General features: G+C 45.2%; 1 protein-coding gene across 1 annotated transcript in view; it reads right to left on the bottom strand.

Moving 5' to 3' along the window:
• Window positions 1-21,276, bottom strand: part of NUP133 (nucleoporin 133) — a 508,027-nt gene that overhangs the window by 274,842 nt on the left and 211,909 nt on the right. Inside the window, exon 11 of the mRNA XM_018561308.1 lies at window positions 14,535-14,540. Within this exon, the coding sequence (XP_018416810.1) occupies window positions 14,535-14,540 (6 nt within the window). The remainder of the gene's footprint in view (window positions 1-14,534; window positions 14,541-21,276) is intronic.

Below are 21,276 nucleotides of genomic sequence, written 5' to 3'. Positions count from 1 at the left end.
AATCACCTTTTTAGCTGCTAATAGAATTCAGGGAACACAAGATTTAGTGGCCCAGTGGATAATATTGACAAGCCTAGCATTGGGTGATTGTCTCCCCATCAGGAAGCCTGATTGGACTAATTGATTCAATGAAGGTAATAAGGGACTCAACCTAGAAGCTAGAATTGTGGCATACAGTTTGACATCAGTGTTTAATAGGGATACCAGACGGAAGTTAGATGGAGATGGTTCCTTCCCTGGTTTCGGAATAGCAATTATGGTAGCTCTTAACATCTCTACGGGAAAGGTAGATTGTGTGGCATTTTTATACACAAGCATCAAGTGGGGAGTCAATAAGGTTGAAAAGGTTTAGTAATATTCAGCCAAATAACCATCCGGTCCTGGATTTGTTGTTAGGCAGAGATCTGATGTGTAGAGAAATGTCTTCCTCTGTGATAGGGTTGTTGAGATCTGCCACTTGAGAATCAGTTAGAGTAGGGAGATGAAGGGAGGATACAAAAAGTGATTTCTGTAGATGTGGGTGTTGGATTAGATGGATCATCCCTAAGATTGTACAATGAGCTATAATATTCCCAAAATGGGTCAGCAATATCAGCAGGGCTAATAACGTCTGCCCATCTGAAAGACATAAGATGATAAATTCTGGATCTAGCTCTGTATTCCTCAATTTGTCTGGCCAAGAAGGCACAGGCTTTATTGGCGTTTGAATAATAATTCAAACATGGATGCCTGAAGTATGTGGTATATTTGTCTAAAATATGGGTTTGACTTGATGGACGTATGTCTTTATTCAACCCCAAATACTATGTAACTATGTAAGGGTGTGTAGATCCAGTCTAAGTCAATTTTTTTTATATAAAATTATTTTTATTAAAGTTTTGTTACAAAATATGTCACTGGCTCTCACGGCCCAGGGGTGTGGAATTCCTATCACCCGACGCCCGCGACATGTAGTTTCAGGCGCTGGGCGAGTAGTTTTAAAGTACATTCAGCCCGGCTCCGAACAAGCAGAGCTGAATGTACATTGTGGAGCCGCCGCCGCTCGTTTAATACAAGTGGTCTGATCAGACCACTTGTATTAATTTGAGCAGCGGCGATCGTTTCTGCCTTCACCCCCCGCCGTAGTTTTCGGGGTCGCCCACTCTCCCGGGGGGACCCCGAAAACTAAGGCACAACGGCTCAGCCATAGAGCCCATGGAGCAGACGAAAAACGTCTGCTCTACGGGCTCTCTGTGTGTTCTCTGAGACCGTGGCGCTGTAATCACAGCGCCACCTGTCTCGGCTGTTCGGAACTGCACAGAACAGCTGTTCTATGTTGGAGGGCAGGTTCCATAAAGAGAACATGTCACCTCCAAACTCTCATTAGGAAAGGAGGATATTGCCAACTGTATCTCCAGCTCTGTTATGGGCCTCTCCAAATAGTCGCTATCCTCCCCTTCCAGCCTAGGTATCACTAGTTCACCTAAGAGGCTGTGCAGGGAGCCCAGGTCATAATCAGGAATGTGGGAGTAGAGAGTCTTATAGTAAGCAGGGAACTCCTGTAGGATCGGAGAAGGGTCAGTAACTCTCGCCCCATCTTCAGTCATTATGGCTGGGATGTTTGTTTGTGACCTCTGTTCCGCTACCAACAGTGCCAGGAGCTTGCCATTTTTGTCCCTTTTCAAACAAGGCCTCCCGCGACTGCCGCAAGGAACACTGCGTCAGCCCCACATGGTGCAGGTTAATGGAACGTCTGGCTTGTTTGAGGGCCGCCAACGTGGACTCCCCAGGGGAATCCTTCCTCATCCCGCAACCGTGTTAAAGCCGCACAGTTCTCCCGACGGACCGCCCTGACACCGGAGATATACTCTCCCCTAGTATGCGCTTTAAAAGCATCCCAAACAACCGGAGCCGGTGCAGTGCCAGCATTGAGTTGCCAATAGGTGAGTATGGCCGGGGACACCTTCACCACTCCCTCCTCTCCCAACCACTCTGGGGACAAAGGCCAGCACCCTGGCTTCCTCCTTCCCGGCACTGAGAATGTCATCGAGTGGGGCATGGTCTGAAAATCCACCCGGAAGGTAGGAGGCACCAGAGACCATGCCCAACATAGGCTGGTTACCAAATGCCATGTCTATCCTGGCAGAGGAGCCATTAGTGTGGGACAGATGGGAACATGCTCTGACACCAGGGTGCTTCCACCTCCACATTTCCTCCACCCCAGCTGTCTCAGCCCAGGATTGCAGGTTGAGTCCCGGTGGTCTAGCTGGGTTGGAGGAATCCAGAGGGGGGTTTAGGACAGTATTAATATCTCCAGCAATAAGTATCGGCATAGGGAGGTATGGTGTAAGCTTCCCCAGAATATCATATAGAACTTGTACCTGAAATGGTGGGGGTATATACACACTGATCACGGGCAAGCGAGTAGCCTGGATATCAAGGATTACTATGGCAAATCTCCCACCGGGGTCTGTGATGGTATGGAGAATAGTGCATGGTAAGAATTTATTAATGAGCACCGAGGCACCCCGGGAGTACGTAGAGTATGTGGCATGCACAACTTGTTATATCCAGGGGCGCCCCAGGGCCAACACTTTGCTTCCATCTAAATGAGTTAATAGAACAAATATGCGCCCCAAGTTGTTTCAAATAGATACATACCAGTGATCTCTTGAACTTATTATTCAACCCCCGAACATTCCAAGAAACCACCTTGATGTCATCCAAACCCATGGTTCCATATTGCACATGGAGGTGGAGACAGCTCCCGCTCTAGCTGCAGGTGGGATCTAGGACAACACACAGCCCCCCAGGTCTCTTTAAGGACTAAACAACCCCTCCTCTTAGGGAAACACAGAAAACCAAACATAAACATTGTCCCGGGAAACTTAAACCCAAAACAAGTCAGGTAATGCACCACTTAGGCTAAAGGGTACATACACCAAGGCACGTGCTAGCGTGTAGCACACAAATTAAAACAATAAAAACGGAGCAAACCGTCAGTGTCCTCCCAAAACTTTGTGGGAGCCAGTTGTTGTCTCTACACTACAGGACAATATCCGTTCAGAGACATGGAGAGCAGCTCCAGGTCTAGCATGCTGTGCATAAGATAGAGTAGGGCCTGCCTTCAGAGCCTTGTGCATCCCAGCTACGGCAGCCATAACAGACACAGGTCAGGCATTTAGCATCCGGTCAGTGGGTGCGGATGGGGTGAAAAATAAGTAGTGCCAACAGTGGATATTAATACAATTGTATTTCCAGGATCTTCCTCCACCACCTCAGGTCACTGCCTGCCAATTCTTAGGGTAAAGTTTCCAGGAACAAAACAGCAGATAAAGTAAAATATATATTAGAAGAAACAATTTCAAGGTAGCAGTAAGTGGCATTCACTCATCCTAGTGCATCCAACCAATTGGTGGCAGCCATTGGTGTATCAAACATACGGACCGTGCCAGCGCGGGGTACCTGGAGCCTACAAGGCTATATCATGCTTTATTGAATGCCCTTTTTCGCGAAGACGGCGTTGCACATCTACAAAGGATTTCCTTTTCTGAATTTCAGCCGAGAAGTCAGGGAAGAGCCGAACCGATGCATTCTCGTGGTGAAGGTCAGGATAAGTTCTAGCTGCCGCCAGAATTCTGTCCCGATCCCGGAAATTCAGGAGACGCACCAGAAATGGCCGTGGGGTGGTTTACCCGTGGGGACCCTATGAGCCCTCTCAACCACAGCACTTTCAGGGCCAGCAGGTTTTTGAAGAAGGCTTCTGCAAACTGAGCAGGCTGCGTGCCCTCCACTCCTTCAGGTAGGCCCACTATGCGCACATTGTTCCGCCTCATTCTGTTTTCAGAATCATCCACTTTAGCGGCCAGCACCTTAACTGTGCGTTGCAGGTCCTGGATGGATGAGGTATGATCCTGAACAGATTCCTCCACACCCGACACCCGCATCTCAGCCTGGGAGTGTCTTCCCCTAATCTTGTCTAGATCATGCCTGATTAGCGTACACTCCACAGCAAGATGATCTATTTTTGCTGTGAGCGCCATTTTACAGCCCTCAATGTCTTCCAGGATTGATTTAGTCCCAGCTTTTTCAATACCTGGAGTGGACGTGGCATCATGCAGATCTAGAGGAGCCTCCACAGCGTCAGCAGCTGCCCCCTCCATGTTATGAGCCGAGCAGGATCACACACAGGCAGCGGGTGAAGAAGGCAAGATGGCGGCGGACGGACACAAGGTCGGACCCTTCGATTTCTTGCCACCTCGTTTCGGCCTGTCCGCGCGTTTACCGGACCTAGATGACATGGCCCCCTGCACTGGACATCCACCGGAGCTCAGGTGAGTATGTTTCAGGGCTGAACGGACAGGATGGAGTTAGTGTAGCGACGGAACTCCCTCAGACACGTCCGCGCTGCTTCATATCCCGGTCACGCTCCCCAGTCAGTCTAAGTTTATTTAACTTAAAGTGACATTAAACCCTCAGATTTTTTTAACATAAAACAATACTGTAATGTGTGCCTTACTGTAATTCATGGTAGTTTCCCTTCTCTTTGCTGCTCTTCCTTTTAAACCTGTATCTGTTCTCATGCTGGGCAGAACTTCTGTTTTGCAGCAGACTGCCTTGTCTCAGGAATGGATATATGGTGTCTGTGTATAGGTTTGTAACCTGAGCCAGCACTACAGGAAGAGGCACTGAGCTTCAAAGGGAAGTTCTCCCCAAGCATGAGAAGACATGATGATTTAAAAGGAAGAGCAGCAAAGAGAAGGGAAACTACCATGAATTACAGTAAGGCACACATTACAGTAGTGGTGAATGTTAAAAAATCTGAGGGTTTAATGTCACTTTAAGTAGAAGGCTGGGATGAGTGGAGGAATTTTTTTGTAAGTCTAAATCTCTAGTTTTGTGTAGCAGGTAGCATAATCGAGCCAATTGTTGTCTATTAAGTTTAGCGCTCTTTTGAATAAGAATGCCACACATGAACGCCTTGTGGGCATTCCACATTATATAACCGAGCCTTTATTAAAGGGAAAAAAAAAAATAAAGATCGATGGTTAGCAAGAGTAGAGACCACATCCGGCTGCTGAAATAAGGAGACATCATTTCTTCAAATATGCATTCTAGAATTAACAGGAGAGGCAGACACATGTAGAGAAATAGGAGCAAGGTTGGACCACGTCAAATCATGAATTGTCACCTTAGTAACTCTATGGGGAAGGGATGAGTCCACCAAAAATGTGTCAATTTTCGAGGAGTTGTGTACGGCCAAATGGAAAGTACACATTTTCTCATTGGCATGGTGGCATTGCCAGACATCAAATATTTTTCCTCACCATGAATGAGTAAATTGATTTGGAGACAGAACAAGTGTGTGGCGTAGAACAGTCCACAGTGGGATCTCCAACCATATTAAAATTGCCACAATAAATCAAATGGATCTTTGCAACCCTGCCAATGAGTTTATTTAAAAAATAAATGCATTTGGTGTGTATTAGGTACGTACACATTTACCAACATGTACATAACATTGCCAAACATTCCCACCAACACAATATAACGACCCTTTGGGTCCACAATGGTTTCCTTAAGAGTGAAATAAACTATTTCATATAGCAATCAGGATTCTGGGGGAAGTGATGGGCTGATGATGTAGGACACAGAGTTCTGAGCCCGCCCACAAGCCCACATCGCTACAGAAAAGTAACGGCCGAATCTGCTCCTCTTCTCTCCAGACCCTTCCGTTCTCCTCTCCCCCACCTATGGCCGACAGTTACCAGGCAGCCATCCAGTGGTTTTATCCCCGCAGATGGGGGGCAAAAAAAAGCAGCAGCAACCGCCGCCAGTAGCACCAATGAACCGGAGCTCCTCAAGAAGAATTGGGACATACTTTACAGGTACCCGGTCGAGACTGTCAGAGGGGGGTGCTAAGATGGGGATGCCTGCCTCTACTGCTACTATGAAAAGTCGGGAACGGGATAATGCTCAGGACAATCCGGTGCAAGACTATGACTCATATACACATACATATGCTAAGGCTTAGCCTAGGGGGAGAGTGGAAGCACAGAGGGGATTGGGACAGAATATAGCCAGCTCAAAGACTGCTTGCTTGCATGAGCAAGAAAGAGGGAGTAAACCAGAAGGATATTGGAGAATGTTTGAGATATCTCCCAAATAAAGAAGATATGGAAGGCTATAGTGTCAGATTGGAAGCAACATATAAAGAAGAGATAAAAGCCCTAAAAACCGACATTTCCAATGTAGGAGAGCGAGTAAACGGATTGGAGGAAAATTTGGATACATGTGCCTCCAGATTGGATATACAACAGCAAGCTATCAATCATTCATTTCAGATCCAGGATATGATATATAAAATGGATGACATTGAAAATAGGAGTAGACGCAACAACATACGGTTAAGAGGTATACCTGAGACAATAGAGACACATAAATCTTCTTTTAACAACAAAGGCCATACTGAATGACATAATGGATAAAACCCCAGAATCTGAAATAATTATTGACGGAGTGTACAGAGTACCTGGCTTTCTTAGAGGAGACTCTACAAGGTCTAGAGATGTTGTATGCCGTCTATACTACTACACTGAAAAAGAAGTCATCTTAATGGCAGCTAGAACTAAGAAATCAATATCATATGACGGTTATACTGTAACTACCTTTCCTGATCTCTCAAGACAAACATTGATGCTTAGAAGGGCCCTGAATCCTTTATTAGAGATCTTAGACATTCTAGAAATACCCCCAATGCAACTGACAGAATGGCCAATTGAATGAAATAAGACTGAAGACCCACAAAGAAAGAGATGGACAGTAGTAAACCCCCCGGGGAACATATAAGTAGTGAATAAAGGAAAAGAGAATCGGATGAACACAAATATAAGGGGAGAGTAATATCATTTATAAGAAGCTATGGTTTCTTGTCTTTTTGTGATTCGCTTCCCATCTCCCCCAGAGCATGTGGCTTATTGCTAATCATGATGGAGGGGAGGAATATGTGGGAAATGGGGTGATATAAATAACATTGAATATACCGGCTGTAAGTAAATTTAGAGTTTAAGGCCTAAGTAAGAAATAAGATAAAAAGGTATGGGCTTGTGGGGGGACGAGTGCTTGGCGTTCAGCTGATCTGCCCCTACAACCCCAATATAGCCCATATTAATAGGGCTCTCTTGTATGGTTTATGTAGGATGTCAAGGAAAATGTCCTACATACAAGATTATAGTAAATGTATATATGTTGTGAGAATAAATTATGTATTGGGGTGTAAACTAGAGGAAGAAGACAAGAATGTGTTGCTGAAATTAATATGTGGTGGTATGAATGTTTCGAACAGGTCTTATGCAAAATGTACCTTGAGGGATATACAATCAAGAAATGAATAGGCTAGCATTGGTTACTTTTAATGTTAGGGGATTTAATGTACCAGAAAAATGGTCTCAGATCCTGTATCACTTTCATAAAAAAAGAATGGATATTTTATGTTTACAGGAAACGCATTTTAGGAAGGAGGCTAATCCTGTTATTAGAGATAAAAATTATACAAAATGGTACCATAGTACAAAACCGGATAAAAAAGCAAGGGGGGTATCTGTAGCAATCCATAAAAATGCACAAATTGATGTTATAGACACAGTTATAGATGAAAAAGGGAGATATGTGTTTCTGAAATTCTCTTATCTTAATCAAATGTATTCACTGGCGAATATTTATGCACCGAATAAGGGACAATATAGGTTTTGTACGTGGGTACTTAGTAGATTTCAGCAATTTGGGGTAGGCACAAGTTTGGTGATGGGTGATATGAATGTAATATTTGATAGTAAGTTAGATACTACATGTAAGTCTCCACTCACAGGAGAGGCTTTAAAAAGACTTAAAATCAAAATGGACAACATGAGACTAGTAGATGGATGGCATATATTATATCCTACAAAAGAGATTTCACATATTACTCTATGGTACACAAATCATATAGCCGGATAGATCCTATATGGATGCACCAGCGGCTTTTAGATTATGATACAGAGATTGAAATATGATCGATACTATGGTCAGATCATTCACCAGTATCCCTGACAATGAAAATAGAGAATAGAAATAGAAGTATGGGAACTTGGAGACTTAATGATAACCTATTAAAAAATATAGATTGCCAAGAAGAAGTAAACCTTACCATAAAAAACTTTATAAAAGATCAGCAAAATGACACTACATCAAATCCTATCCAATGGGAGACTTTAAAACGTGTAGTAAGAGGTATTTGAGTTAAAACATGGCTCCAGCGGGCGTGGCCTGGACATGGCGCTGTGAAGACACGCTTCAGGGGAGCTCTGCAGCCGCCGTGCCGGACCTACGACTTCAGGTGACATTAAGCCCTAACGCTACTCACTCTCTCCATGCCCAAGGAGCAGAGGACACACGGTACCCACCGCCCTCCATTGCTGTGCGACCTCTTTGCCCGGCGTTCTCCGACCCTGCTGCCTCGTCCCCGTCCCTGCTGCCTCGTCCCCGTCCCTGCTGCCTCGTCCCCGTCCAAGATAGCGTTCACCCGACCTTCAGCGGCCGGCCTCCTCTCAAGTAAGAAGCTGGGACGTGGCACTATGTCCCAGACCCCTGACCTGGTGGACCCTCCTGACTCCTGCTCCCAGCCCTCGAACCAGGCATGCCGCGGCCGGACTCCCCACCTGGCCCCTCTCCTTTTTCACACATGGCGGGCATCTGCTACCGCCTCTCTGTCGGCCAGGATGGAGGCCCTGGAAGCAGACGCCTAGCTGACCAGCTCCCGCCTGCTGTCGATGCACCTCCGCCTAGATGATTCCGAAAACCGGAACCGCAGGAACAACCTGCGTCTGAGGGGCATCCCGGAGGCCACGACCGGCATCCATCTCAGGGACACTGTGGTGGACATCCACAACACCCTCCTGGGCAAACCTCATGATGCAGCCCTGGAACTTGACCGGGTCCACAGGGTTGCTGGTGCTCGCCCCCCTACACCTTCCGCACCCAGAGACGTTCTATGCAGGGTGCACTTTTTCGCTGTGAAGGAAGAGATCGTCCGCCAGGCCTGGAGGCAGGGCCCTTCTGATTTTGATGGCGCTACCATCCGCATCATGCCAGACCTCTCCCGCCATACTCTTCGCATGCGACGCTTGGTCCGTCCTCTGCTAGACCTCATCCGCTCTACCTCTGCCACATATCGCTGGGGTGCCCAATCCACCTCATCATCCGGCGGGATGACTCCATTTTAAGCCCGATCAGCTCCCGGCCCAGTGGACATCCCAAATTGGCTGGAATTCTCTGACGACCCCAAGGAGCCGACCCCTCTACCCCCGCCGGGCCAGAAGCCGGCACGGAGCGGGAACAAAACTGACATTTTCAGCCGACATGGCCAGGGAATTCCAGAACTTTTACAGTGCACTGTACAATCTCAGTACGGGGGTGGACGCTTCCTCTACCTCCACTGATAACGCGACCCTAAAACACTATCTTAGCGAATCGGGTATGCCCACCTTACCACCGGGGGTAAGAGACTAGCTTGACACACCGATTTCCCCAGAAGAATATGAAATGGCGCTTAAACAGGCTAAACCGGGTAAAGCACCTGGCCCTGACGGATACACACTGCCCTATTACAAAACCGTATCCCACATCCTTTCACCCCACTTTCTAGAGGCATATAACTCCCTCCTGACGGGCTCCCCTCCTCCTAGGGACTCTCTCCGCGCCCACATTGCAGTTATACCTAAACCTGGTAAAGACCCGTCTCAATGTGGTAGCTACCGCCCCATAGCTCTCCTCAACCTGGACCTGAAGGTCTTTGCCAAGATTCTGGCCAACAGGTTGATCCAGTATATACCGGGCCTTGTACACTTGGACCAAGCGGGTTTCGTCCCGGGACGGGAGCCTAGGGACATTACCTCAATGCAATCCACCACGCCCGCTCCACCCAGTCACCTCTAATGCTATTGTCCACCGGCGCAGAGAAGGCGTTTGATAGGGTGGAGTGGCGCCTCATTCAAACCACCCTTCACCACATAGACTTGGATCCTGGAATGCTGAGGTGGATCTCCGCACTTTACTCGTCCCCGACGGCTGCCGTCCGTGTGAACGAAGCTCGCTCCGATTTTTTCTCAATCTCCAATGGTGCACGACAGGGATGCCCCCTCTCCCCACTCATTCATCCTCACCTTGGAACCGTTCCTCTGTCGCATACGCTCCCTACAGGGCCTGATAAAATGCTCTGGTGAGCACAGAGTAGCCGCCTTCGCGGATGATTTGATCTTCTTTATAGCTGACCCTTCTTCCTCCCTTCCAATCCTGATGAGGGAAATGGATCGCTACACCTCCATCTCTAGTTTTAAAATAAAACTACTCCAAATCAGCTGCCCTCAATGTTTCCCTCCCTCATATGGAGGAGATCCACTTGAGATCCTCCTTTCCATTTGCTTGGGCTCCGGACGCTCTAACCTACTTGGGCACACTTATAGCAGTGGATCCCTCGGGAATATATGAACTCAACTTTGCCCCCCTGCTCCTGAAGATTAAGCAGGACCTTCTGTCCTGGCATGCGTTGTCACTTTCCTGGTTCAGACGCTGCAACGCCATCAAAATGACCACCCTTCCAGGGTCCTTTACCTGTTCCAAGCGCTCCCGATTCACATCCCGCCAATATTCTTCCACCGCCTGCTCCAAATGTTCACAGCTTTCCTATGGTCCTATGCCCCCCCCCCCGAATCCGTTACGGTACTGTTACCCTTCCCAAGAACAGAGGGTGTATTGGACTCCCGGACTTGGCCAAATACCATAGGGCGACCCACCTAGCCCGTATCTGGGATTGGTGCTGCCACCGGAAAACCAAGCGATGGGTATGGAGGAAGATGACACTAACCCGGCCTTGGCTGGACTACCCTGGCTCTCCACACGCTCCCACCCTCCTCTTAGCCAGATCACTATTTCGTTCCACGGACATCTCCCAATTCCCATCGCCCTTGAGCCCTGTAATTGGAGACCCAGACTTCTCGCCCGGCATCACTGACTCTCGCTTCCGACGCCTCCGCGAAGCTAACAAGTTTCGCGTCTGCGACCTACTCCTTTCCTGCAGATGACTGTCGGCCGGCGAACTCAGGTGCCTGACAGAACCCCCCCTGGACCAGTGGGGTGCTCTCCAGCTGAGGCATTTCCTGCTCTCCATACCTGACCACCACAGACTCTCCAGACCCCTGACTTTGTTTGAACGGACCTGTAAGGAGGAGATACCCACTCGCCACGCGATATCCTCCCTGTACTCTATGATGATCTTGCACCCCCCAGAGTCCTATCCAACATTGTTGGCCAAATGGGAAAGTGACCTCAACACCTCCTTCACACCAGCACAGAAAGACAGCATACTACATCTCGCCCATCACTCTTCGTTGGCATAGTAAATAGACAGATGAGAAAAATCTTTATGTGGACAGTGTGGAGCATATCTGTCACGAAAATGTGTCTCTGGAACACATGTTGGAAATTGTTTTCAGCGCCTCTTTCCATATTAAAGAACACTTGCTCGGGTGATTAAGGCCCTTGGCGTTGAGCGAGAGAATCTTCAAAGCCAGAGAGATAATAAATAATGAAAGGAGAAAATGGATAAGCACATTAAAGAAAAAGGGGCCATAAATATAGTCACACATGCTAAAATAGCCAAGCTCTACATGGTGTGACACCAGGGGATCACATCATAGCAGGGCACAAGTGAGGTAGCTTGAGTGCATTGGTATGTAAAAACAGAGTAGTAAAAAATGTTAAGAACAATAGTAGTAGTAAAAAATTTTAAGAACAATAGTAGTAACTTATTTAACGCATTTGGAAACATTAAAAACTGTAGATGTAATAGAAATAGTAGACAGTATAACACTGTGCTATTTAACTGGGGCATTGAACAACTGATATGGCAGTATCAAGCATTTGACCTCTCAATTAAATAAGAAAAAAAAACTTGTATATGACCACAATAAACACCTCATAAATGGGTCAAGAGACACGTTTACTACCCTTTTATGACCGTTGCCACTTGGGGATGAGTTTTCGGCCAGAAGAAGAGGGTTTCGGGGGAGGATTTTCAGATTGAATGTTCCAGAGCCAAATAATACTGATGCCTTCTTCTAGAGATGAGATTGTGCGTCAAGCCTTTATTTGTGATAATTTTTGTAGGATATCCCCATCTGTAGGAAATATTGTTTCCTCAACGCTATGGTGATGGGGTGCCAGGGTTCTATGAAAATTCAATGTGTGCTGAGACAGATCAGGATAAAACTGTAAGGACAATATTGATCTGGCAGTGAAGGAGATTGGACTGCAGCCAGAAGTTTCTCCTTAAGTGGAAGAAATGAATATGGAAGATGACATCACAGGGAACTTTTTTTCCGGCAAGAATGCATGTTTTGGCAGTCAATGGATTATGTTGATCACAAGTTCAATAGAAGGAAAAGCAGTAGTAGTGTAGATAGTAGATCTTGAATGTATGAAAGAAGATGATGTTGGGGTATCAACTCAAGGATCCCCTTTACCTTGATGTTGTTGCGACTGGATCGGTCCTCTAGATCCGCCACTTTAGATTTCAGCCAGAGAACATCGCCAGAGACATGATCATTAATTGTGGATGCAAATTTTCCCACCTTATGTTCTATGTGGTCTACTCTGTTTCCCACACTAGTGACCTCTGAGCGAACAAGAACAAAGGAAACCAGAGTGTAGAGCACTGTATGAGGATATCAGCATGTCTTTAAGCGTAGTGTCTAGAACAAGTTGGTCGCTGTTAGGGAAGCCATTGATAGAACTATTTAATTCCATGGTTTAGTTCATAGAGGAGTTAAGATGGTTCACCTCTAAATCTGCAGCTCGCTCCTCTAAAATTTTGAGCTGCGTCTTGACAGGGCTGGTAGTGTGTAAAGAGGCAAGCAAGATATCATCATTGTGTATGGGAGAAGAGATGGAGCCCACAGATGTTGACGAGACTGCATGACGAGGGCTGTGATTTCTCCAAGCCGGGGATTGAAAGGCCCATAGTGAATTTCCGCCGCCATTTTGTCCTCGCTTCGGATCGGAGAAGAATTTGGTCAGTTTATGTGGCCGCTGTTCCTCTTTTCATTTGCAAGTCATCTTGGTGGTCGTTTAGGAGCCACAAAGTCTGTGTCCGGGACAAACTCAGGATCTGTGAGGCTGTGCAGAGGTGTTCAGCGGAACACTGGGACTAAGTGTCCATCTTGTCCACGTACCCTGTTCTACAAGAATTGTAAACAAGATATAGAATCATGGGCCCCTCCTGACATTGTTTTTTTTCTCTCTCATTGCAAGGAAATTTAATGCTAAGTGAACATTGCCCACTGTAGACACTCCAGTCATATATCCAAAGCTAATAAGTTACCTCGAACAATGACTAACCTATGGGTGTATCTCTGCTGTTCACTGTACAAATCCTAATTTCCATCACATGAGACAACACACAGCACTCTACTTTCGGCACTGTGATTGAGTGCCCTAGCTCTCAGTAATGGATTCATATTGTCTATCTGCCCCTCCTCTCCCCTCATCCATTCACAGAGCACCTTGCATTCTGCAAAAAGAATATAAGGCTTTTTGTTAGGGCTGCAGCTAACAATTATGTTCATAATCGATTAGTTAGCCGTTTATTGAGTTCGATTAATTGGATAAAAAAAAAAAGGCCCCAGTGATGGACTACTAGTTTGTATTGAGATTGTAGTCCATCACGGGAGCAAGCTTGGCGCGGTGGAAGTAAAAAAAGAGTGTGGTGTGCAATATAGTGCATTATAAAGCGGTGCAGTGCAGAATACCAGCAGCTTTAGAGGAATACAATAAATCGCAGCAACTGTACACTACAGTGTACTATTGCGGGGATTTGTAGTCCTCTGTAGCTGGCGTTATTCTGCATTGCGCTGTATATAATGTATTATTGCTGGGATTTGTAGTCCTCTATAGCTAGTGGTATTCTTCAGTGTGCTGTATAATGATTATACGGCACAATGCAGAATACCAGCAGCTATAGAGGAATACAACAAATGCCAGCAATAGTACATTATACTATAATGTACTATTGCTGGGATTTGTAGTCCTCTGTAACTGCTGTTATTCTGCATTGCGTTGTATATAATGTATTATTGCTGGGATTTGTAGTCCTTTATAGCTGGTGGTATTCTCCATTGCGCTGTATAATGACTATACTGTGCAATGCAGATTACCACTGACCAGTTATAGAGGAACTACAAATCCCAGCAATAATGTATTATACAGCGCAATGGAGAATACCACCAGCTATAGAGGAACAACAAATCCCAGCAAAAATAGATTATACAGGCTGTTTAATGTATTATTGCTGGGATTTGGTGTTCCTCTATAGATGCTGGTGTTCTGCAGTGTGCCGCTTTTTTTTTTTTTAAACAGGAAACATCAAAACAGGTCCCCCTTACCTGTTTCTGAACCCTTGTAAGTCGCTGCTGCAGCGGCGGCATGCTCTGCGGGCGTGTGTCTGGTTTGTGCGGTGGACTCACCCTGACCTAGAGAAAACTGTCCCAAATATTTTTATCAACATTACTGCAAATACACCAGGGAGGCATTCTTTCATTACTTGGTTCTGTGATGACTGTGGCTGTAAGGCAGGGCTGGATTCTGGTTTGGAAATCCTACCACTGGAGTGCCTAGAGATACAATAAGCTGGCATGCAACTTGGCATGCAATGAAAAATACCAAGAAAGGCAGATCAATAACGCCTCTCAGCAAAGTCAATATCTGCCAATATGTGGCAGACCTATCAGTTTCTGTCGGTTTGCTGTGCTACAACTCATAGTGTCATTATGTATTGTTGTAAAGCACGATCAGGCATAAATAACAGCCTTTAATTTCTCAATATATTCACATTAAAAAAGGAATGGCATTAGTCAATCATCTGGTACACGCATCTTACTAGGATGTGTGTAATGAAAACCCCCACTTATAAGGTATGTGAATTACAGACGAGATAGGGCTGTGTGGACAGACCACAAAAGAATGTTAACCCTCCAAGTGAACTTTACCAAATCCTGTATCAACAAATTTGCTATACTTTTGCGGGGGGTAGGTTATTGGGTGTCATGAACAGAGATATTTCCAGATGATAGGATTTCCAGCCATCATGTATTAAGGTGCACCTGAGATTTGCCCATTAAGGTCTATGCAAGTGCTTAATTACTTACTTGCTTTCCAAAGATCCTCACCTTCCCTTCACTCATCGGTGACGGCGTGCTCTGCGGACGTGTCTGGCCTGTGTGGCGGGCGTGACATATGTGGCGTGCGTAGAGTAACACGTGTACGGAGCCGCGAACAAGCGGGCGTGAGCGGCAAATTTCAATTTTAGCCGACGAATTGACGATGGAAAACGTTGACAACGCTTTCCATCGTCGATTCTAATCGACGTAATCGAATAATTGTTTCAGCTCTACTTTTTGTGAATGGATGAAGGAATAGGAGGGGACAGGTGAACCACATGATTCCTTCCTTCCTGTATGAGCACCAGGGGAGCTCTGTGTATAGACCCCAATAAATATGCCAGGCTGCAGGATGTTGGGGACATTAGTTCAGGGGAGGCATTGCTAGAGCAGGATGCCTCTTCTATCCGCAGGGGGAGTGACTGCTTCAGCAAAGATGGGAGCAGGATGGAGGGACAGGAGAGACATGATTCTGGTGGTGGGGGATTCTATCAGACGGACGGACAGGGTAATCTGCAATCGGGACAGTGAGCGTCAAACAGTTTGTTCTTACTGGATGGTGTTACTTGATGGGGTTGGGCACGACCCAGCTGGGATGGTGCACATCGGCACCAATGACAAAATAGGAGGCAAATGGAGTGTCCTAAAAAGCGATTTTAGAGACCTAGCTGCCAGGTTGAAGAAAAAGACCTCCACGGTAGCATTCTCTGTGATACTGCCGGTGGCATGAGCCACTCCAGAGAGACAGCGAGAATTGTGGGAACTTAACAAGTGGCTTCGGAGCTGGTGTTGGAAAGAGGGCTTCGGCTTCCTGGAGAACTGGGCTAGCTTCTCAGTCGGTTACCGGCTCCACAGCCAAGACTGGCTGCATCCTAATGGGGAAGGTGCAGCATTTTTGGGGTGGGGAAATGGTTAATAATTAACTACAGGAACAATATAGAGGGCAGTAATAACAAGGTGGATAGAGGGCTCACTCCAGTCAATATAGTAAACATAGTTCGTTTAATAACTCCAGTAAATCTAATTAGTAATATTTCAGCCATACCAAGGTCTAATAAAAAAAAGTAGCTGGGCTCCAGAAATGAGTAATAATATAACCCAAACTGCTAGCACCAACCTTAAATGTATGTACACCAATGCTAGAACAATAACCAAAACTTGGCTAGACAGCACACATGATTGGGCTGCCAATATAGAAGGGTATAACCTGTTCAGGAGGGATATGGTAGGTAGAAGGGGGGGTGGGGGGTGGAGGGGTATACATGTATGTAAAAAAACAATCTAAATGTGCAAATGCGGGACAACCTCATGACAGAGAGTTGTGATGGTGGCTAGAACTAGATAAGACTGATGCTGGTCGTAAACTAATTGTGGGTGGGTGTTACAAACCCCCTAATATAGGGGAAGAGGAGGAGGTTAACCTACATTTAGAAATAGCTGGGAAGCAGGAAAATGTTGTTATAATGGGTGACTTCAATTATCCGGAGATCAGTGTTAGAAATAAGACAACTTATTTCTAACACTGAACAGAAGTGGGATTGTTTTAAGAATACATCACATAACCAAGTGCATATTATTGGGTAACAAAGAGACAAGAGCATGGCATTTAAAAAAATATAAGATGGAGTGGACAGTATTGAATAAAAATGCTACCACTATGGTGTATAAAAATACACAATAGGTATGATTGATAACCTATTTGCATACAAAAAGAATGACTGGTTGAAGTATAACCTCTTTTTTCCGCCTCACTATCCTTTAGAGGTGGTATCTATTCTAGGGGACAGTATTGGCATTCTGTAACTACAAGGAATGTAATAAAAGCTGTAAACACGAAATTCGGGCAGCTAAAATAGATTATGAAAAATATATTGCCACAGTCTGTAAGAAGAACCCCCAAAAATGTTGCCAATAAATAAACAGTAAAAAGGGTAAGAAAAGAGCAGATATGCTCAATAAAGGATAAGAACATTAATCACAAGCGACAGGGAGAAGGCTGAGGCGTTGAATTCATTTTTTCCCTCAGCATACACTCAGGAAAAAGACAGGTTTAATGGAGATAAGAATGCGAGTAGCTGACATTCTTATCTCCATTGAGATGTCATGCTGACATCACATCCTGTTTCAGATGTCATCCTGTAAAACCATATATGCAATGCCACAGATCATAATATTATCAATGCAATCCGTTTGTGTTTATGTAAAAAATCAGCCAGGTGTGTATTTGCAATACTCCTCCCATCGGCCCATAGGTCACACTCCTGTTCTGCAAGTATCGCCCCTCATCAGTTTTGTCGGTCGGGCTGTAATGAATGGAAGGGTACCAAGAGACTGGCCGAAAACTACGGTTGTATCAATTTTCAAAAAAAAGCCAAGATGCCAACCTGGGAACTACAGACCAGCCAGTCTAACATCAGTAGTATGCAAACTGTTGCAAAAGGACTAAATAGTGGATTTTGTTTGCGACAATGGTATACTAAATGATAATCAGCACAGATTTCGGAAGGACCGTTCTTGTCAGACCAACTTACTAACATTCTACAAAGAGGTGAGTAGAGATATGGATGGAGGTAGGCCGGTGGATGAGGTATATCTGTATTTTTTTAAAGCGTTTGACACGGTACCACATAAATGTTTAGTACACAAGCTGGGATCTATGGGCATAGATGAAATGGTGTGTACATGGATAGAGAACTGGCTACAGGAACGTGTCCAGAGAGTATTGATAAATGGCTCTTTTTCACATTGGTCATGAGTGGCGTGCCCCCGGGTTCTGTGCTAGGCCCCATACTGTTTAATCTGTTTATTAACAATGTTGGGGAGGGCATCAAGTCATGTTTCTGTGTTTGCTGATGATACTAAAATTGGGAGGGTAATAGACATGGACTTAGACATCATAACATTACAAGATGATCTGGATAAAATAGGGGGATGGGCAACTTTATGCCAAATGAGGCTTAATGTTGATAAATGCAAAGTAATCCACTTTCGGTTTAAAAATAAGCAAGAAGAATACACATTAATGGGTATTCCACTAGGAAGTCAGAAATGGAAAAAAGAACTGGGGGTCATAGTAGACCACAGATGGAAAAGCTTGCAATGCCAGGCTGTTACAAACAAAGCGAGCAGAGAACTGCCCTGTATTGAAAAGGGAATGTACTGTAGAGACAAAGCAATCATTTTGCCAATTTTTAGATCGCTTGCCTGGCCCCATCTAGAGTATGCAGTTCGATTTTTGTCACCAATCCACACAAAGGATGTCCTTGAGCTAGAGAGAGTCCAAAGAAGGGCAACAAAACTAATTAGGAGTCTGGAGCACCAACGCTATGAGGCAAGGTTACTAAACTTAAACATGTTCATGCTAGAAGTGAGGCGATAAAGAGGGGGGAAATGGTTTTGATGTACAAGATGTTTAGTAGTGATGGCAACATCAGCAATAAACGTTTTACAGTAACTCTGTAACAAAGACTAGAGGCCACCATCTAAAATTGGTAAAGAAAAGATTTAAATCACAAGGGGCATAGGGGCTTCTTTTCAGTTAGAGCGGTTAAAGTCTGGATCTCGATGCCACAAGCAGGGGTATCAGCTGAAAGTATTGAATTATTCCAAAAATCATTTAGACACCTTCCTCAGAGACCGTAAGATACATGGGGTACAGGTACTCTTTAAAACAGGATCACATGGGGACTCGTATGCACGCAAACACAGTCACACACACAAAGGTTGAACTTGATGGCCCTGTGTCTTTATTCAACCTCAAATACTATGCATCTATAATTTTGGCAATATCTACCCCACTCACTATTAGGCAGGTGTAATTTATTACGTATGGTAAGCTTTGCACAATTACTATATCTGATACAAGCCATCCCTCTTCCCCTCAAGCACAAATATATTTTCATACTATACAAAGCATTTGTTACATTCCTCTGGAGAGAGAAGAAACCTAGAATTGCACTATGTAAGCTTCAACAACCTTTATGATCTTTTGGTGCTAATTTACCGACATGCAGAATATATAAGTTGGCTAGTTTATTCTGTCATATACGGGATTGGATTCACAACACCTCTAACTTCACGAACACTTCCTTGGGGTGACAGTTAGCAGCTGGACTGGCAAACCAGCACTTGATTCCCAGAATCCTGAGTATTTGGATGGACAGAAGACCTACTGCCGACATCTTGATGCAGAGTATCTGCTAACCCGTCCACAAAGTAGAGTAATGGCACAGGCAGAAGCTGAATGACCAAACAATTTGTGAGACCAGAACCAGGGTCATACGTTTGACCCAGTTGTATACTGCCTGACAAACACCCATGGAAACAGCAGGTTGTCTAGCCAGCCCAATCATAGGGGTAATGCATGCACTCAGAAAAGACACATTACAGCCAGCATTATGCATCACCTACAGGGAACATCACATGCAAAGTGAAAATGTTTTCACTTTTACTGAGGCAATTGTCAGCTCAGGAGGCAGGTGGAAACATTACTAGCAGTGGTGGGTATAGATGTCCTTGAACTGTGGAAGGTACACTGGTTGTCATTAAGCCAGATGTTGGATGTCTGTTTTATGCTAGTGTTCCAACTACAGACCTATCTCACTACTGAATGTAGATTGGACATTATTCACCAAGAGCCTTGCTTCTAGACTTGCTACTTATGTTCCTTCTGTGGTACAGCCGGATAAGGTGGGCTTTGTTACATCTAAGAAGGCAAGAGACAACATCACCAAGGGTGCTGGACGTCCAGCATGCAGTTTGCCTTAGTCATACCAATTTTTTATTGTTCTCTACAGATTCCAGAAAGCCCTTTGATCAAGTGGATTGGAAAAAAACACACAAAAAAACAAATGTGAGGGTGCAAGGCTAGAGGGACTATGAAACTTATTGAAACAAAGTGAGGGAAGCAAGAGGAGATGGATCACTTACTTTTAAGTGGGTCTCGGGAGCGGATGGATGTGGAACAGTGAAGGAAATCGTGGAGTCCAACGTAGTGCAATCAGTGAAGGTTAGTGTGTTGCCTTGGGTAGCTCATCACGGGAAAATGAGAAGAGAGGGGTGGACAGGGGTGCAGGTGATGGCACACACAGTGTGTCCGTGTCCCCGCTGAAGCAATGTGTTTCAATAAGTTTCATAGTCCCTCTAGCCTTGCGCCCTCACGTTTGTTTTTTTGTTCCACAAGTGCAGGCACTCCTCCTGTCTCCTAGGGCTGCAGGCGAGGTAGAGCTACAGCACCCTATTCCCTTGGCCCAATCCGAGAGCGCTGTTCGTATTATTTGTATGATCAAGTGGATTGGCAATTCATAATTTCACACTCTGACACATGGGCCTGGATTTACAAGGATGTCCTGGATTAAGGCAATTTACTCTAACCCCTAAGCCTAGCTGAAGGTGAATGGGGCTTTATCCTCTCCCTTTATTATCACCAACAGTACGCATAAGGAATGCCCTTTGTCACCTTCTCCTATTTGTCTTCACTCTAGAACCATTTTTACAAAGAACCAGGTCAAACCATGACATTACTGGCCCCTCTTCCACTAGCACACTACCACCCAAAAAGCTTGCTGTGTTTGCAAACAACCTGTTATTTTTTTTGTTACCGACCCATGTGTTTCTCTTACTAACTTCTACATTAATTACCAGAAGTGGGAAGCCTTAAACCTTTCTATGCAGTTTCTTACACTACAAAACAGTTTTCCTTTTCGGTGGTTGACCTCCATGATCCTTTATCTTGGCACAGGCATCTCCAGGGATCTTTCCAAACATTTTAAGCTAATTTCCTGCTTTTGCCCCAAAAGATTAAATCTGACCTCACTATGTGGCACCTCAAATTGTTCTTGTGGTTCGCCAGATGCAACATATTAACCAATTCCGAGCCACAATACATCTATAGACAGCGGCCCGCAGAAGTAGTTAAAACAAGAACATGGCTGCTGCAGCAGCCATGTTCTTTTTGTAGTTTTTAACAGCCAGCGATGGTTGTTAATGTACAAGCGATCCAGTGTCTATACAGTAGCCAGATCGTTTGTACAGATCGCCGGCATGTGCT

The sequence above is a fragment of the Nanorana parkeri genome, unplaced genomic scaffold, assembly GCF_000935625.1.
Source record: "Nanorana parkeri isolate BGI_ZX_2015 unplaced genomic scaffold, ASM93562v1 scaffold515, whole genome shotgun sequence".
Classification (NCBI taxonomy): Eukaryota; Metazoa; Chordata; class Amphibia; order Anura; family Dicroglossidae; genus Nanorana; species Nanorana parkeri.
This window is presented reverse-complemented; position numbering and strand designations above follow the sequence as displayed.